The 19456-nt window shown below is 46.5% G+C and overlaps 2 protein-coding genes across 3 annotated transcripts; one reads left to right on the plus strand and one right to left on the minus strand.

Annotated features, from left to right (window-relative positions):
* Positions 1–3519: 3519 nt before the first annotated feature.
* lmbr1l (limb development membrane protein 1-like) lies at positions 3520–16627 on the minus strand. Its single transcript, XM_030362287.1, has 17 exons — positions 16274–16627; positions 12854–12938; positions 10980–11013; positions 10600–10739; positions 10008–10111; positions 9449–9572; positions 9296–9364; positions 9148–9212; positions 8794–8866; positions 7847–7936; positions 7669–7745; positions 7472–7549; positions 7296–7369; positions 6906–6996; positions 6218–6284; positions 5718–5879; positions 3520–5303 (listed from the first exon to the last, which is right to left on the minus strand). Exons 1-17 carry the CDS (start codon positions 16334–16336, stop codon positions 5218–5220), a joined length of 1482 nt encoding a protein of 493 aa, XP_030218147.1. The 5' UTR covers positions 16337–16627; the 3' UTR covers positions 3520–5217.
* A 55-nt stretch (positions 16628–16682) lies between these two features.
* Positions 16683–19362, plus strand: dnajc22 (DnaJ (Hsp40) homolog, subfamily C, member 22). Of its 2 annotated transcripts, XM_030362319.1 has the most exons (7): positions 16683–16780; positions 16891–16969; positions 17098–17256; positions 17570–17900; positions 18030–18192; positions 18543–18835; positions 18947–19362. In XM_030362319.1, the coding sequence occupies exons 4-7, from the start codon at positions 17637–17639 to the stop codon at positions 19118–19120; spliced, it is 894 nt and encodes a 297-aa protein (XP_030218179.1). In that variant the 5' UTR covers positions 16683–16780; positions 16891–16969; positions 17098–17256; positions 17570–17636; the 3' UTR covers positions 19121–19362. The 2 variants fall into 2 exon arrangements, with proteins under 2 accessions (XP_030218179.1, XP_030218170.1); XM_030362310.1 differs by having other exon boundaries at positions 16685–16780; positions 17570–18192.
* Positions 19363–19456: the final 94 nt, after the last annotated feature.

Here is a 19456-nt window from a genome sequence, read left to right on the forward strand (position 1 = left end):
TGGCATGGACAGACCTCATCTTCCTGTCTATGATAAACACAGAGGAATGCTTCAGTGGGACCCGAGCACAGATGAAAGATCGGGACAAACGCAGCGATTGACTCAATCAAAAACAAAAAGAGAAACAAGCTCACATCAACAACGTCATGTTCTGATCCTCCGCCGCGCCGACACGAGGGGAGCGGAAGGAAGCATACATCTGTGGGCTGGAGATGGAACTGCAATCATTATTATTAGTTTTCTTTTGGTATCCCCATTCCGGCTCCCTCCCCCCCCCCTTCCCCCCGGTTGTTCCCTGCCCTCACTCCCCCACTCACTTCAGGATGGGAGTATATAGCCGAGTGAATGGCCCAGTTTCCTGCTACAACCAAAGCAGAGAAAAACGAGATCTTTCCTGCCTGGGTTAGTCTACCCTTTGCTTTGTCCGTCCAGCTGCCCCATCGGGCCTGTGGCTGTGTGAGGCCAGCACCTCGGCCTCAGGGTCAGAATCCTGCCATCCATCCCATTACAGCTGCCGTCCATCTCTATCTCTCTCTTGCTCTCTCTCTCTCCGACTCTCAAGCTCTCCTGGAACACCACCTCAGAGGGCGTTTAAAACGATGACCACGAGAAGTACGAGGGTGTGGGCCTTTTGCATTGGAAAAGACGAGGCCTTGTCTCCTGAAGAAAGTGGAGTGGGTTATCATGGAGCAGTGGCCCATCACGCTCAGACAATGCTCGCTTCTTGACCTATGCAAGTGTTTGTCTTGGCCTTTTAGCTGAATCGACACTCTGCATCGCTGACTTCCTCGTATGGAGGCCATTGGAAAAGGGTAGGTTGGTGAGTCAGGGACCTGACTGCCCCCCCCTAACACACACACACCCACCCATCTTCCACCAGACAGGCGACCGGTGGGGGGCGGTGGGGGGGGGGGATACCAAAAGAAAACTAATAATAATGATTGCAGTTCCATCTGACTCCACTGTCCGTCGACCAGCTATCAGAACAGGAATATACTGATGTGCCAAGCACTGACACACACACCACCACATTTAACCAAATACACACACACACACTGAGCCATACACACCCAACACTGAAACACACACACACACACACACACAGAACCACACACGCAGGTGGGCCCACATGGGATCGTGTACCGGTCTGTCGAGGCGCTTCGGCCCAATGGAGCCCTCTGGGCTAACAGTAGCACAGTTAACTCTACACAATGTGCATCAACATGAGCATTGGAAGGACTGACCTTTAAGAACAGAGTGGCCAGGCCAAGGACCAAGGAGTGGGACGGGGGGGGGGGCTGTAGTGGGGTGGACAATAGACTAAAACAGGGTGGAACTTCCTGTCCCCATGCAAGCAGGTCAGAGGTCAGCAAGGGTATATATACTTTTTTTTTAATAGTATATATATATATAGTAGATATGTATATCTTAACCTTTATCTAAAAATAAATATAGATCATATGTATTCCCTGTCTGAAAGGTACGGAGGGGTGCTCCTCATGGTCAATAGGTTGGGATAAGCCGTCAGCCTGGGGATGGATGCAGTGGTGGGCCCACTGATGGTGGTGGAAGGTGCTGTGGTCCACATGAAGGCCATGCGCCAGCAAAGCGTGTGAAACAAGTGTGCTGTGCGGGTGCACCGGTGTGCGCGCAGGGCGCGGTGAGTGCACGCAGGGCGGGGGGAGAGTGGACTGGGCCGACCGTTATCAGTTGATTAGCCAGCAAGTCGCGCCTTTTTCCTGTGATCGCCCTGCGTGTTGGTGAGCGCCCGACCAACGATAGCTCCTAATGCACTTTGGCACGCACTTCAAACAGTGGACTGTGTGGACAGCTAATCTGCATCTTCCCCGCCGCTTCATTCACGTGTTTTCACAATAGAGATAGTGTATCACATCCCATTGCAGACAGCCGCCTTCCCACTGACAGGTCTGACTCCTCTCTCACACAGCTATTACTTCTGAAAGGTCTAATAACTCCCTAGACCTCCAAGATGTCTATGGCCATAAACATGTGACAGTATGTCACTAGATGATACGGTTGAGGCAGACATACTGACCCTCTGCTTTGGCAATAATAAGGGGACCTCATTTGGAATTCAAATATTGTCACTTTTTGGATTGGAAATGACTTCTGAAAGCCATTCAGTTAGGTCGGCCTCTTGCGACTAGTATGATGGGAACGAGAACAAACAGCAGATACCCCTTTCCATGAGGAATTGTGAACTGCAGCTTGCTACTGTGTGGTTAGACACATTTAGTGCCAAAGTATCACAAATGAAAATGAATAGACTTCAAAAGGTCCCTTTCAAACATTTGCTAATGTAATGAATATCTTTTTCTTCCCAGACACATTAGCTCAGTGGGTACAATTAAAGCGCCACACACACACACACACACACACACACACACACACACACACACACCTCAAAGGGAAACCAGTCTTTAGATCCATCTAATGTTCAAAGGATGTCAAGTTGCACTCCTTAAGAGGAAGAGCGACACAAAACAAAAGGCCCAATTAAAACGTGGTACATGAAGGGCCTTAATCAGGAGACTTCTCATTCCCTCTGCACAACTAAATAAATGGGCCCAGGAAACAAACAATAGGCGAGGAAGACGGATAGAAGAAAGGAGTGTGTGGGGGGGGTGATTGAGAGAAAGCGGCGAGCGTCGCCCTCTCCTTTATTTATTTTCTATCTGGCCGCTGCATCCGTGTGCAGAGCGTGGGCCGTGGATGTAGTGGCGTGGCGGGCGACCCGCTGACAGACCGGCCAAACACCGCTTTGTTCAGCCGCTGATTAGACACACGGCAGCACATGGGCGGAGAGACACGGGGCCGCACGCACAACGCCGCCACAAACACACAGCTGGAATACAGGGACCGCCACAAACACACAACTGGAATACAGGGACCGCCACAAACACACAACTGGAATACAGGGACCACCACAAACACACAACTGGAATACACGGACCGCCACAAACACACAACTAGAATACAGGGACCGCCACAAACACAACTAGAATAAAGGGACCTCCACAAACACACAACTGTAATACAGGGACCGCCACAAACACACAACTGGAATACAGGGACCGCCACAAACACACAACTGGAATACAGGGACCGCCACAAACACAACTAGAATACAGGGACCACCACAAACACACAACTAGAATACAGGGACCACCACAAACACACAACTAGAATACAGGGACCACCACAAACACACAACTAGAATACAGGGACCACCACAAACACACAACTAGAATACAGGGACCACCACAAACACACAACTGGAATACAGGGACCGCCACAAACACACAACTAGAATACAGGGACCACCACAAACACACAACTAGGATAAAGGGACCGCCACAAACACACAACTAGGATAAAGAGACATGGTGGTGTGATAATGGGTACATTAACACAATGGGCCACGGAGGTTTAACGCAATACAAAGTTTGTTATAAAACAATCATACATTTTTTTGTAGAATCCTAACAAATACATGCATCAATTTGTATACAAAACATTTATTAGCATTTTGGCTCAATAAACAACATTGTGTCAGATAATTCAGTTGAGATCAATCTGAAATATCAGAGCATTTTACAACAATAAAAAAAACAGCTTGGCCATCTTTGAGAACAGCTCTAAAGACATTTTGTAAATGGTTCAGCCGTACATTATTGTTTTTTTACACCTGTGAAACGTGATTGCCTAAGACGCAATATGCAGAAGTGACAATTATCATCACAAATAGCCCTAAATGAACACACGTTCCCACAAAGTAGAACCAGATAAATCTTATTGAATGAAAGCTCAAAACAGCGCTCCACGTAATTACTGGCCGGGGAGCGAACTGCCAGATGATCATGTATTGAGAGCGCAAAAGGATTTGAATATATGAGCGGCTGCCCCCTGCTGGTTACCAACCTCACTGATAATCTTCTGCTGATACAGCAAAGTAGCAAATAGTAGCCTACACAGTGACATGGAATCACGAAGAATACATCGCGTTAAAAAAAAAAAAAAAAGGAAACAGAAAAAAAAAAAAAAAAAGGGATATGGAATGATTGAATCGATCTCATGTCACATTTGCTTTAAACAAATACAAAAGGATCCTACACATCCACTGAAAGTCCCTGTAAAACTAATCCTAGAAGAGTAACTCCCATTAGAAGATAAGAACTAAACAATTTCTTAAGCTAAAGTGTAAAAACTCCCTAGTATAAAATATTGCACTTAGTTTTTTTCCACGTTTAAGTTTCACAGTTTGATTGGTCTAAAGGTCCAGAGTCCCTCTGCATTATGAAACCCATGCAGGAAAGGAATAAAAATACTCTGACGTGTAAATCTTACAGGTCAAAAGTGTAAAGCCATTTTTGTTAGTGCATGTGTTTCATACGGAATCACAGAGACTTAAATACTCAGAATAATGCATAGACTCACAATAAGTGATCATCACAGTAAATGCTCGTTGCGCATTAGTGCGGCCTTGTCCGGTGCCTTCCCGTGGTCCCCCAATTATAACATGATCCCCAAATCCTCAGAAAGCAGAAGGTGAAGACGGCATTGCTTCACCAGATGGCCCCATGCAGAGGCTCCTCCTCTCATTAGCACAACACCATGGCAGTACTGCAAAGTAGACCAACCTCCTGAAATAGTGGTGACACTTAAGAGGGGGAAGCCATGAGGAGGAGAGTGGAACCTAAGGACTTAAGAGCAGGAAGAGGAAATGTGTTCTGAGAGAAAACAAAATATATTCCAAAATAACATTGCTGGCTTTATTCATGTGTCCATAGACGTGCCCAGCCAAAGGGATTGTGTTTCTATAAGGCCTGTGAGGGGAGGGGAGTAGGAATGCTTGCTGTGGTCATGTTTAAATGACGCCAAGAATGGGAAAACGGCCTTGATCCCTTTTTATTTCATGGACAGTGAATGTCCGAGCTGTTAGCCATTAGCCAACGCTAGCATCTCATCAACGTTGATTCCACCTTTGAAGAAAAGGGTCTCTGGGCAGAACTCCCATTGGTCATTCTGCAAGCCCCGAAAACCCCTCCAGCTGCCTAGAACAGAGAGGGCTAAGACTGCAACCTGACGGAGGGGGGGGACCCGAGGACCAATCCCATGGCAGACTGAACTCAAGTCCCGGCCAGCGCCAGTGGTCCAGTGCGGGTCCCAGTGGACGACGTGGTGGGGAGCCCCGACTCACTGGATCTTAGACAGGCCGCTGGCCAGGAGCAGTCTGAAGGGGACGGTGGAGCGGGACACAGTGAGGGGCAGCCTGTGTAGTCCTGCAGGGAGAAGCAGAAAGGACCAGTAAGCACACAGGGAGCTGTAGGAACCACAAGGGAAGAGTAACCCAGACGACCACTGGTCAGAGAACAAAAGAGAGGTTTAAAGGGCAGCAGAGATGCTATCAGCGCCTTAAGGAAGAGGGTGTGTGTGTGTGTGTGTGTGTGTGTGTGTGTGTGTGTGTGTGTGTGTGTGTGTGTGTGTGTGTGTGTGTGTGTGTGTGTGTGTGTGTGTGTGTGTGTGTGTGTGTGTGTGTGTGTGTGTGTGTGTGTCCCCAAGGAGGGACTGCTCCCGTCCCCTCACCTTCCTGAAGGATTGTATCTTTCTATCTGAGGAAGGGACCAGCCCTCTGGAACACTGGGGGGGGGGCTGGAACATTGGGGGGGGGGGCCCACAAAAATAATAATACTGACCAAAGGCACGGATGAGCTCTCGTTGCACCGCCCATGTGACCGTCTTGATGAGGGAGGCCGAGGTCAGGCCAGCGAACATCATGTTGTACAGGAACACCACGTAGAAGTTCCCCAGCCAGTTGTAGCGGCCGAAGTCCCCGAGGAGATCGAACCGGGTGATCCCTGGATCCCGTGTAGGTGGAAATTAATTCAATTAACAAGTTGGAAAATGGTTGGTTCTATGAGGAAGACATTAGGTGTAAATGCGTCGGTTCTATGAACAAGACGTTAGGTGAAAATGCGCTGGTTCTATTAACTAAACATTAGTTTTAAAATGCATTGGTTCTTCTTCAAATCACAAGGCAGGCTTCAACCGCCACAGCCATCAGCGCGACACACATGCCCCCTGGTGGCCAACCAGAGGATCACAGCTCCTGTTGCTAAAGTAGCACTAACAGCATTCTGAGAGAGTTTCTCATGTTGAATGGTGCATTAGCCGCTTGTGACCCAGTACTGCTTACCAAGTGTGCGTGAAAAGACCGGCAGTGCAGAGCTGAGAATGAGCAGAGAAACACAGTTCCCGATAATCTGAAAGAAGGGGCCAGGTCAGAGGTTGTGGTTTAAAAATGGAAAAAACACAAGCATCGTGCTCCATGCTGACACAAGTCATCTTATCTCCCTCCCTGGTGAAGTGTCAGTAGGGTTGTTGTTTGTTCCTAAAGCATGCTGCTACATGTTGCCAAACCTGTGGTTAAACGTCTACGCTCACTCAACCAGGTAAACCGTTTGTTTGGTTGATTCACGCACAATGTTTTATACAATGTTGTTGCAGTTGAAATGCTCTTGCCTTCAATGAGCAGGAGTTATAGACAAGATTTATGATTCTAGCATTTGACACAACAAGTTCAATCCTGTCTACACCTGGGGAAGGAATTTAAATCCTTAGCTCAAATACATTTAAATACATTGAATATTTCAAAAGATTGCGTTTTCCTTTTCCAACAGTAGCATCAAGATCATTAGTGCAATCACACTTATAAATGATTATAAGGCCCAATCCCATTTCTACCCCTTACCCCTCCCCCTTGTTTTGAAGGGGTAAGGGGAAGGGGTAAGGGGTAGAAATGGGATTGGACCTAAATGGCATAGTTTCCCCTTCTCTGGTTATTGTGCCTTCTCTGGTCCCGAGTCATGCATGTTGTGGTTTACCTGTGTGAGGTTGGTGTCCTGGGCACGCGGTAGGAGGCTGGTGAAGAGGGGAGAGCTGTAGAAGCCCACCACTGAAGACACCATTAGGTAGCTGGTGTACAGGGCTAAGGTTTCCCTTCTTTTTATAGAGGCGTCAACATCGATGGCTCGTATTGGAAGGCATGAAGCATTTATCAACAATCAACCTTTCTTAAGAACATCCTTTTTGTTGACATTTAACAGAGCTGGAGCCCTCAGAAGTGGTCTCCATGGCAACACACAGGTAACCCAGCTCCTGCAGAGGCAGTCTGACATCTGGAAGAGCTCAGAGTGGACAGCAGGGAAGCATGACGTGCTTCATTAACATTTCAACGCGCTCGTCTATGTAAATGACTTCCAATTAAAGGATACAAGATGAGCACCACTTGCACTGCGGCTCCCAAAGAGCCGAACATGGAGAAGGAAGCGGTGCCGAGACGAGGGTCCTGTCAGCCACAGACACCGACAGAGGTCAGAGGTCAGTTCCGCCAAGACAACCCAAAACATGAGACACTCACAAACCCGTATTTCCAGGACAGAAGCCTCACCTCCATGCCCCGAGGCATCGCCGTCTCATCGAAGAGCAGCTCCAGCACATTGAAGATCACCATCAGAATACAGACCACCTGCCAAATACAACGCAACACGCCGTTAGGTCAGGGAGACGTGCGGCCATGCTAGCTCTATGGTGTGAAGGTCACAGAGGACAGTGTTGCGGCGGTCGTGGTGGTGGTGATACACGTACGGTTAGCGCTAGCAGCAGAAGCATCGCTAGTGGGTAGCCCAGGTTACGTTGCCATGGGGATGCTTTCCCACGCATCTCTGTGAAACAGAATATTATGAATAAAATGCACACATCGTTAAACGAAGCGTCTATTTATGAAGGTGCCAGAGCGGTGGAAACGCTTCACCAGGGTGCGTACCCAGGGCGAGGCGCTGTGTCTGGACCGTGTGGTACTCGTGTTTCAGCGCCTCCATGTTCAGTGTGACCCAGCAGGAGGTACTGCCGCCCCCTAGGAGACCACAGAAACATAGGCTCAGCACCTCACATTGAAACAGGGTCAAATGGTTCACCAGGGAGAGGAGCCGGTGTTGGGAACGTTACTTTAAAAAAGTAATTAGTTATAGTTACTCACTACTTGTTCCAAAAAGTAACTGAGTTAGTAACTGAATTACTCTATAATAAAAGTAACTAGTTACCAGGGAAAGAAACTACTTGCGTTACGATTTGGATTTTTTAAATGGTTGAACTGCCCATTCAAGGCCCTGATATACTTCCAACTGAATTCTAATTTGCTTGGTTGCAAAGGCTGTGGAACATCTGCAGAATATTACAGAAAATGCCAACTTTTCATCGGATTGCTCCGGACTCGCCATTTCGGCTGCTTAATCGAATCTGTTTGGTGTGTGCGTGTGGCGCGCGTGTCCTGGCTTTAGGACGCGCGCCACACACACACACACACACACACACACACACACACACACACACACACACACACACACACACACACACACACACACACACACACACACACACACACACACACACACACACACACACGTAAAAACACTGCACCTGATTGGCTACCATGAAACATGACTCTGCCTTAGCCAATCATAATGGCTTATCTCGTTGTTAACCCACCTGGTCTCCTCCCGAGCCGTTTGTGTGTGGAGCCAGGGGTGCGTTCGGATTACGCAGTTCAATTCAATCAATTATTAGTAACGCACCGCATATAACATACAGTAACGGCGTTGTAACGACGGAAACAGTAATTAAGATTACCCCGTTACTGAAAAAAATAACGGCGTTACCTAACGCCGTTATTTTAAACGGCGTTATTACAAACACTGGCGGCGACCGACTCACGCTTGAGTTTCCTGGAGAGAGAGGCCTCCTCAAAGACGGTGCAGCTCAGAGTGTCCTCGATGTTCTCCAGCAGCTGGGAGAGACAAGGGACACAGTGAGAAGGATCAGTCAAACTCAGGACATTCTGCACTCATACAGCGCAGAGCGGGAACGCTGGCCCTAATAAACCTGACAATTCCTGCTGCTGTCCATGTCTTTGATTAATTGACCTACACAGCTTTTACACAAATATCTTATCCCACATAGTAATTGCTCTCAGACCATTCATCGTTTCATTATTCCCCGGATAACCCCCCGGAGAACAAGCAGCTACATTTTAATTATTGACTTTTAGTGTACAGAGTTGAATCTCACCCTGGGTTTGACCAAGAAGCTTCCGGTCACACTGAACATCCTGGCCAAGCCAAAGGGGGTGCACACTGAGGAGGAGAACACACACACACGATAAATCCTAGTGTCAACCAAATTGCATATTGTATTTGAAAGGTTCTGCTATCCTCACGCAAGAGCAGCATCACTCCGAAGAGAGAGATCCCAGAGTAGAAGTAGGGCAGATAGTACTCCCACAGGTCTGGAAACAAAGCGAAGCCGACAGGTTATGACCAGCGTTTGCATGACGACAGAAGAGAGTGCCGGCCTGGTGCTGTGAGCTCACCGTAGAGGCTCTCCCGGGCCATGTTGTGGTGGAGCAGGGCGGACGCCACCCACACCATCCCCACCACCAGCAGCGCCAGCAGCAACAGCAGCACCACCGCCTCATAGACCCTCGCCATGACACCCTGAGACATGGACGCGTGTCAAATCATCCACGCACCCGAGAGTCACTGCCCATTGGGCGGCATGTGGCTCAGGAGGTAGAGCGGGTGGGCTGGTAACCAGAAGGTTGCTAGTTCGAGCCCCGGCTCCTCCTGGCCTAAAGTGTCGAGGTGTCTCTGGGCAAGACACCTCACCCTGACTGCACCCAACGAGCTGGCTGTCGCCTTGCATGGCTGACTCCGCCGTCGTTGGGTGAATGTGTGCATGAATGGAGGAACTTTAGGCAATATAGCAAAGAGCTTTGAGGGGCTGCTGGTTAGAAAAGCACGATATAAAAAGGCAGTCCATGTACCATTCACAAAAGAGTTACTGCCCATTGATGAAGCATTGTGGATGCCTCCATGGGAGGACTAGGGTTTCGGTCAGGGCTAAGGTGATTAGTGAATTGAACCACATACCTTCTTGGACCCTGCAAACCCCTCGGACTCGGTGAAGAAGTAAGCAAAGGGCATCAGAAAGACGAGGGACATGTTGGAGAAGAGGAAGACCAGGTTCCACAAGCCTATAGAGTAAAGGGGGGGGGGGGGTAGGACACACAGCCTTTAAACCAAGCATTCATCTGTAGTTCCGCTGTATACCACCGTGCGCTACAGGCCTGCCACGCCGCGTGAGATAAGTATGGGGGTGAGGATGGGGAATGTGCGATGGCTGACATGGAAGTGTGGAACAAACATTGTACTTATTGAACGTTTCTCAGCCGCACCTTTCCCGTTGTTTAGTCTACATTCTTTATGTACGGTTAATCTTTACGACTTAACCGTAATAGAAACTAGGGAGGTACAGGCCCGAGGTGGATCACCAGGGTCTAGGAGGAAGAGAACGGGCATTGTCGACACTGATCCGAGGCAATTATCATCTTTGGTGGCGTCATTGTCATTACTCGGCACCGGTCGGTTTGGCTTCTGCCTGACCCCGGGAGGAATGTCCTGTACGTCCTGTGAGCGAGCACAGGGGAATTTGAGTGTAAGCTGGGTGTGCAGAGAGGCGTACCGTGGATGAGCGAGCCGTTGAGCCAGCGCATGTAGTAGCTCTTAGGGAAGGTGATCAGCACCTCGTTGGACAGGATGGAGATGGGCAGCAGCAGCACGGCGCACACGGCCACCGAGAGCGTGAAGGTGCACAGCCACAGCCTGCGCAGGGAGGACGGACACACGGGGAAGGGGTTGAGTCTACGTAATCAAACCCATCAGGTACATGGGGGCGTGTGCAGCACCATCTAGGTGATAGGGAGGGAGGGGTAGTATTTCTATGTTGTGCCTGCGTGTAGGGACAAAGGTCAACCACACACGAAGGCCACCGTTTAAACCGTCACCAGTGATCTATCCCAATTCCGATTGGGAACCAATGCTCATTGTGGCTCGTTCACTTACGCAATTTTGTTGACGGTGGCATCTTCAATGTCGTCTGAAAGAAAGTAAGCACAGGAAATTAGTGATAACATCCATTTCCTACAGCTGCAGGCTTGTGAAAACATTCACTAACATGAAACAATGTTTAGCTGGAACGGAAGACATGGTAAACATTGAGATGGTTTGGAATGTAATAAATGGGTTCCTATCTGGTTGGGCTCAGTCAGGGGGGAAATATAATGGAAGGACAAGGGGGGAGTGAGTGAGACGGCCAGGTGAGTGGAGAGGGACCACCTCTCCAACAGGAGAGAGGGGGAGCCTATCTTCTGAACATTATGTCCAGAACATAGTGCAAATGGCCAAAAGTGCATGATGAAGTGCATGATTAACGAGAAAAATGTTGATTCCTTGTTGATTAGTGCCAAATGTTGCGCATTTGGACTGTAAATAGACTAAATGTAGCAACAAAAAGAATCTTAGGGAAATTGAGACTTGTTCAACCATATATCAGGTTGAGTCATGTACAAGAAAGTGAAAAATGCGCTCCATTTGAAACCAATACTATGTTGGTATATTTATAGACCTGCATTGCTCAACTCTTTCGTCGCTTCGAGGTACAACAGCTCCGCTGTTACTGACAGTTTTCTGATTTCTCACAGTCATTCACAGACTGCTGAGGCATCTATTAAGTCGAATTGGCTGCAACAATACAGAGACGCTGTTTGGAGGAGCTACAGCTGGACCCAATCAACATTTCCCTTGGACATGTGACCCAAGTTTGGTTATCAGGATAAGGAGGGTCTGCACACGTTTTTTTATTAACGGGCAACGTTTCGATCCCTAGAGATCGAAACGTTAATAAATCCACTTCTGGAGCATTTAAACCGTGTGCAGGCCCTTCCTTTCTTCCTGTGGATTACCTTTGGATGTGCGCGCCACACCTATTTCCAAGTTTGTTATTGACACATTGATGATATGTGTCTGTAATAATAATAAAAAAAGAATCATTGCTTAATGGATCCTTTTGTTGTTGGGTTGTTCGACATCTAATTTGGTTTCTAATAAACCATTACTCCAAAGCAAGCAAATTCATATTGAAACTGAAAACAGATTTTTTCCAGGCCCATCCTTGGTGAACAGTGAACACAGATTGAGATGTTTGTGTCCGTGCAGAAGGGCCTTCGGAGACGAAGAGCAGTATGGGTTTATCTCGCAGGAACATTCTTCAACTCCCCCAACCGCCTAACCTGACAGCAGGTCAGTCTGACTGAGGAGACCATGCATGTGAATGTCGGGTTTCGTTATGTAACTCCCAGCTCTGAGGAGGCTGGGGGTCGGTGTGCCTGCCAAGGTGAAGCGGACTGTGCTGACAGAGAAACAAGGCTACAGTGTGGTTCTCACAAATACATGTTTCATAATGAACTCAACTCAAAAAATAAAGATAATAGTATTCGACCATTGAAAATCACGATGTCAGGTGGAAATATTATTGACTGGGACCAATTTGAGTGCAACAGAGGGACCACACAGCTAAATCTGACCTTGTTGCATGTATAGTGAGCCAGTTTGTGTTGCAATATTTACTCCAAAATACCCTTGTGTATTCACAGAGAAGAAGAGGTGGCTTGTGGGAAACCATATGCATCTGCTGCTTGAGATTTGCATGTGCTTGCACGCAGGGCGTGCCCCTCCACACTCTCACTACAGGAATTCTTTACAGAAACTTGTTCGTCATTACCTCCGCTGTCAACATTGTCACCGTTTTGCTCCAGGCACTTTGGTTTGATAGGATCCCTATGTGTTGATAACCTTACCAAGCAGCCTAGCAACGATAAGAGTGTTGATGGCCTTAGTTACCCACAGAGCAGGAATGATGGACTGGCTTTCATGCTCACCCGTGATAAACTCGGCATTCTTCTTGAAGTGTGTCAGGATCAGGTAGGACACGATGTAGAGGCCAATGAACAGGAGCACACAGATCTGGAGCGAGAGGAAATTAAATGCGTGCACATTTTATTCCTGTCTTTCTCCAAATAGCTGGAGTCCATATTCTAGAAGATAGGTCGTATCACTTTTAGTTGCAATGTTTCAGGCAGCCCTGTCGTTGTTTTTAGTGTAACCACAGACAGACAGGTCTGTTAGACCAGGTTGATTAGCGTCAGAGTATTTGTGTATTATGCAGCCGGGGGGGGGGGGGGGGGGGGGGGGGGGGGGTCATACCAAGAGAATCCAGAGGCTGGGGTAACATACAGAGGGAGTTGCATACCGACTCATCACAAAGCCTCTCACTGATCAGTCAAGATGACAGCGGTTCAGACTTGCTGCATATGCAAATCTCTAGTTGGACGACATTCTGATTATTTAATGTGCAAGAAAACCAGTTGTATGGGTGATCTAAATAGACACCGAGGAAAATATCAGGCAATTTATAAAGAAAATATGAACCATTATTTTTGCTTATGATCAAGTGCTACCAAAGTACACACACACACACACACACCCTCAGACACACAGACGTTATCATTGAGGGGTAAATTAGTCTAAGAGGATTAATGGCAGAGAGCCAGAAGCACAGTGATGGATCGTCAGCACAAAGTGATCAGCTCTTCCCTGAACTATGGACTATGACCATCAAATTTGCTTCAGCCATTAGTTGTGCTGCAATCTCTGCTCTAGGAATAGTCACAACCTCCCACCCCACATGCTAGAGCATGTCTGCTAGTTGGTCACAGTGACATGTCAGCCAGCGGCCTGGAACTAAAGGGGTTATCCGCAACAGCTTTAGACTGATCGAACAGTGACAACATGAACACAAATCAATCTGTTACCAATTGGAGGTTTCATGTTTGAAAAGGGAAAAGATCAAACAATGCCGATATTTTGGTAAATCTGCGAAGATATACAAGCCTTGCATGTCTAATGGTGTAATGCTTTTTGAAATTCACTAAACGAATTAGCCCTATGACATCTATAACAAAGAAGCACTCCATTATAAAGTAATGTAATTTGTTAATTCTGCAGACTGTATTATCTAGAAAATGTAAGAATAACATGCTCTTTGCCCCGTTTGTTTAAGCCATTTTGCAAAATATTTGTGCACCGTCTCTGCTTAATGTCTGAACTTGTTTTCCCCACCTAACAGGTATCTCAGTAGATAAACACAGGGAGTTCTCTGTTGCTAATGCAGGCAAAATTAGTCCAAGGAGACGCCTCTAAACTAGACCTCAGCACTCCTAGCTGTTTCTCACACACACACACACACACACACACACACACACACACACACACACACACACACACACACACACACACACACACACACACACACACACACACACACACACACACACACACACACACACACGTCATGCTTGCCACCAGAACATTTCCCACTAATAACATACAAACACACATCCATTATACTACAGCAGATCGTAAACAAAATAATGAATGCTCATAGAATAACTTTGGCAGCACTCAAAATCGACACATTATTAACCGTTTTAATTGACACGGAATTTAGAAACACCATTTTTTACTATTAAGAGTTGCTAAGCAGTTGCTTACATTTCACAACATGCCAAAAGTACAGACAGTATACTCCACGATTTCTCCTTTGCAAGTATTACAAAGAACGAATTAACAGATCAAAATGGGGGGGAGGGGCGTACTCTTTAGGCTTTATAATGCATGAAGAGGTACAAGAGGGGTTGACCCATTTAAGACAAGATAAAGGGAAAAGTGATCCAGCATCTGCCACTCCAATGATTACATCGGCAAGAAAAAAGCACTTATTTTGAGATCCTCTGCCCCAATTTCGTTGCACTTTGTGCAATGACAATAATAAAGAGATTCAGATTCTCAAATTGGTCAAATGTGACAAATGTGTCCAAATCAAATTATTTTTCTCCTTCCTATTGATATGGTCACAGTGCTTAAGATGCCAGTAGGAAAATAATGCACTTTAGTGCAACAGATCACTGGGATGTTGCAGTTAACCAATACTTTACTATGCGCATAAACTTATCAGCTCGGGCAGTGGGCTCGTTCAGCAGTGTATAACCGTCTATACATTAGGCAAATCCTCTGTCATATTCCAACAGACAAACCAATAAGCAGGGGAAAAGGGTCAATTAAAGGCTGAAGGAGAGGGAAACTACCCAAGGGGTTGGGTGTGAGGAACCGTGTGTTTATGTGTCAACATTGTGTGTCCTCTCACAACTTTTGGGGTCATTCTAAAATGTCAACACAGTGGTCCACAATGGAACCGTCCAACCCCTTGGCCTTAAGACCATGTGGTTAGAGAGGACTGCCCGGGTTGTCACACAGTGCCACATATTCTATATCATCAAACGGTTTTAACTACAGAACTGAAGATGTTCTAAGAAAATGTTGAGGTTGTTCAAAGGGTGTGGGACATTTACAAATAATGTTTGCTGTATGTAACGACACCTATTGGTGACGGACCAGATTTGACGGTCCTCAATTAACAGTCAGGTAGCATGTGGTCTTTCAACGCTGATTATCATCACTGGACATAGTACTAGAAGAGGTTAAGACTGTAAACACAAGCCCATGGGTTGATTCGTTCAAGGCAAGGAGCCTTTGATCTGGTGTTGTTTGTATCTTTATCGAGGCAGTCATGTCCACACAGATTTAAGACAATGTCTCCACATGGTGCCAATCATTGAGCCATTCACATGGCTATAAATTACGATGTATACTGAGACCGACCTCGATCCACTCTCGATACACATATAGTAAACTTTGAGAAATATGGGTCAGTATGAATGTATCTACACAAAGCATATCAACACCTACAACAATGTAACTGTTGTGCTCTATGGCGTTAAATGTCAGTCTGCCCTGAGGACCAAAACTAATGTGAAAAACCCGTGGTAACTGAGAGAAATAACTGTAAATAAACTATTATATAACTATTATAATAGTCTCGAAAGCAACTAAACCAAAGTGGTCTCAAGGCATTATAAGAGGATATATGAACCCGGTATGAGTTGAGTTTAACAGAAACCAGCTGCAACAACCCTCCAATCATTGGAAACTGCAAAAATGAGGTAACACTCGATATATAATGCCAAGCCTAGCCATGTTTAAATGACGGATTCTGCCTTGGTCACAATTATTTTCTTGGCTAAAAAGTAACCTTAAAAAAAAAAGTAGCATTGACTGAGGTTTATAGCTGTTCGTACACGACAAGCAAACATTTGACTACTGAAGTGTCGTCATTAACCGTGAAACGTTACTTATGTTAACGTGTTGATCAAATCGACTGGATTCCTCTCCATGTTACTTACGATGGTCTCCCGGACGCGGTTATGAAAAAGTTGCTCCCTGACCGACACGTCGTCTCCTTCCATTCTCCGGAACCATTCCAGATCCTCCTGCTGGGAGCACTGGGACTGAGCATTAACGTAGGGCCGATGTAAGGAGCATCTCCTGGGGAAAGTGATGGATGCGCTGGTTTTGTTGGCCTACATTTTCAACGTAGGGCCAGGAGTTGATGCTGGCTCACTACATGCATTTGAAGAATAGTGCAAACCGAGGAGGGTTGAGGAAGGGGTGGTCCGATAGAAGGGCAACCAGCCACGGTACAACCCCGTTCGAGGGCGTTCTTCTCCCCCGACGGAACGCCTGCTACGTGATGCTCACAACGGGACTTTCAGTGACATTAGTAGGGCAGCGAGAGAGAGGGCGGGACTTTCAGTGACATGGATTTGGCAGCGAGAGGGAGGGCGGGACTTTCAGTTACATGGGTTCAGCAGCGAGAGAGAGGGCTGGGCCTCTGATGATCGTAGAGGAATGTATGTTTCCGTTTTGTTTCGGATAATGCTGTAGGAATATTGTCAAATCCCACGTTTATTCTCATGTTGTTATTTGTGTCATGTCCTTTTTTCTCGTTCCTGGGACAAAGTTCTCATTTGCAGCAGGACACCGGAAGTTGTGGGGCGGCAGACCGGAATATCGAGGAAATGCAGGATCCTCTCTCTCAGGTATGAGGGTATGAATAAAATACAATTGCTGCTGTCACATATGCAGTGGCCAGCATTGCAATTAATATGAATGATTCCTCAAACAGTCAGTGGTTTAATATAAAACAATTGACCGCCTTTGTCTACAGTGTACGCATGAAAAGCCAATCCCTTGGCACTACCCATGTAATGATGATCCACTGGTCAGTTCTATGCGTACAGTTTTTCAATGTGTCATCATAATCCAAAGTCCAAGGCAACGTTGAGACCGATCCCTTAAACTACCAGGGTAAAGGGGATTATCTGCGGTAAGGCACTATATTTAAATCTAATTGAAGTTTCCTTGCTTGCTATAGTAGTTAGTCGACTATATTGTATTTCTTATAAACATACGATTATCACTATCTTGACTTGTATTTTAATAATAAAAAAAAACACGATAGCCCTTAATGTTAATGTTTAATCTCTGTTTAAACGTTCAATGCTTCAGACTCTATATTTTAACAGGTACATTCCTTAGATTATTTTAAGACTTCCTGTGGCCAAATCAGAATCTAAATATAACTAAAATACTTGAATAATATCTACCTCCCAGTTTTAATACTATTTCTGCTTGTTCAGGTCCGACTGTTTGGGATGAGTCAACTGTCCAGCATTGTGCACCATCTGATTCACTGAGGGCCCCAGCATGGGCAAAAGGTTGACAGTAGCGTACGCTTTATGGGCCGCAGGTGGCCCACTAGGCCTGCACCATATATATCTAGGTCGGGACAGCCATGCTCTGCTGTGGATGCTCACGTTTGGAGGGTTTGGCATCGGCTGGGCCCGAGAGTTCATACGCATCCCTGCGTACGTGAACGAGGCCAACCAAGAGACAGCGGGAGTGAAGATCCGAAGGCAGCGAGACGCCGCCGCGCCTCCCCCTATAGGCCTCACCAGGCTTGCTGGGCAGGTGTGTGTGGGCATTTACTTTGGAACGGTATCCCTCATAGGGCTCAGCTCCATGAGTTTCTTCTACCTGATTGTGCTGCCCCTTTCTGTTGGCGCGGGGGTGTACTTGGTGGCTGACGTTGGCCAGCAGACTTCAGACATCCAGAAGACCATGACTGCCTGCCTCATCACCTCCCCTATATTCTATGGCAGCACCTTGTCACCCCTGCCCATTAGTCTGGTGGCCAGTGTCACTGCAGCACAGCATCGCAGATTCAAATCTCCAAGACCGGCCAGGAGCAGGCATGGACTAGGTAGGAAAATATGCATGTCCATATAAAATGACATGTTCCCGCAGCACATAAACTAGGATGACGTGCATGTTTATATGGACAAACATGTTCAGAAAGCATACGTAGACTAGGTAGCACAATCTGCATGTTCGTATAGACTGGCATGTTATGAAAGCGCACATTGACTAGGTCGGACAATCATAAGACAATTGTATAACATGTAATACATAAAGACTGACATGTTCAGAAACTTGATAGCAATACATTTATTTTCACAAAAAAAACGCATCATTTAAATGAAAAGTAGGAATCCAATAAATACTGGTTAGTTCATTCGTTTTTATCCTTATTTCCCCTGGTTTGCCCTCCAGGTCCCCGCCTGTATAAGCTGGGGATGGCCTGGCTCGCCTTCTCTGCTCCACTGGGCTACTGTATCTTCCACAACACTACAGCCACTGTTTATTACATCTCTGACTGTCTGGCAGAGCTGCTGAATTTCTTCTGGTTCTTCCCTTGGCTGCGTGGTTTTGTCGAGTACATGCTACTTATCCCGTATAGGATCTTATGTGCTATAACAGGCGGGGGGTACACAGAAGAGGCCTGGAAGAAGGTTCTGGAAATACTTCTCAGAGAATACACAGAGAGAGAAATAGATGCATTACATGTAAGTCCTTGTGCGGGGATGAATTGCATAAAATATATTTAAAAATAGTTTTAAACATTTAATCCTATATTTAAAAAGGTAACTGATGAGCTGTCTATTGTGTATGTCCAGGTACTGTCTCTGAAAGCAGATGCCTCTGTTGAAGAGATCGCTCACACATACAGGGAGCTGGCCAAGACCTGGCACCCGGACCACAACCCCAGCAAGGAGGCAGAAGCTATGTTCATAAAGATCCATGACGCCTATGAGGTTCTTCGCCGGCACAAACCAAACCGATTCAAATAGATGGTACCTTCTCTTTGGAGGAAATGCCTCGGTTTCAAGTGTTCAGCTATGATTAAGACACACGGAGTACATACTTTTGACGGGAATTTAGCACCATCTTGTGGCAGTATACATATACTACAATGAATCCCAATATCAGATTTTTCAAAGACAATACACCTGTGAACCAAAACGCCTGGCAGAAAAGTAGCATCATGTAAATATTTCTTATGCAAATAAATAAGAACAGTCAATGATTGCAATCATGTTTGTCTTGTTTGAACCCCCCCCCCCCCCCCAACACACAGTGCCACCAACGTCACTTCCTATTGAGATTGCTTCCTATAAATGTTAACG

This window comes from Gadus morhua, chromosome 1 (genome assembly GCF_902167405.1).
Source record: "Gadus morhua chromosome 1, gadMor3.0, whole genome shotgun sequence".
NCBI classification, from domain to species: domain Eukaryota; kingdom Metazoa; phylum Chordata; class Actinopteri; order Gadiformes; family Gadidae; genus Gadus; species Gadus morhua.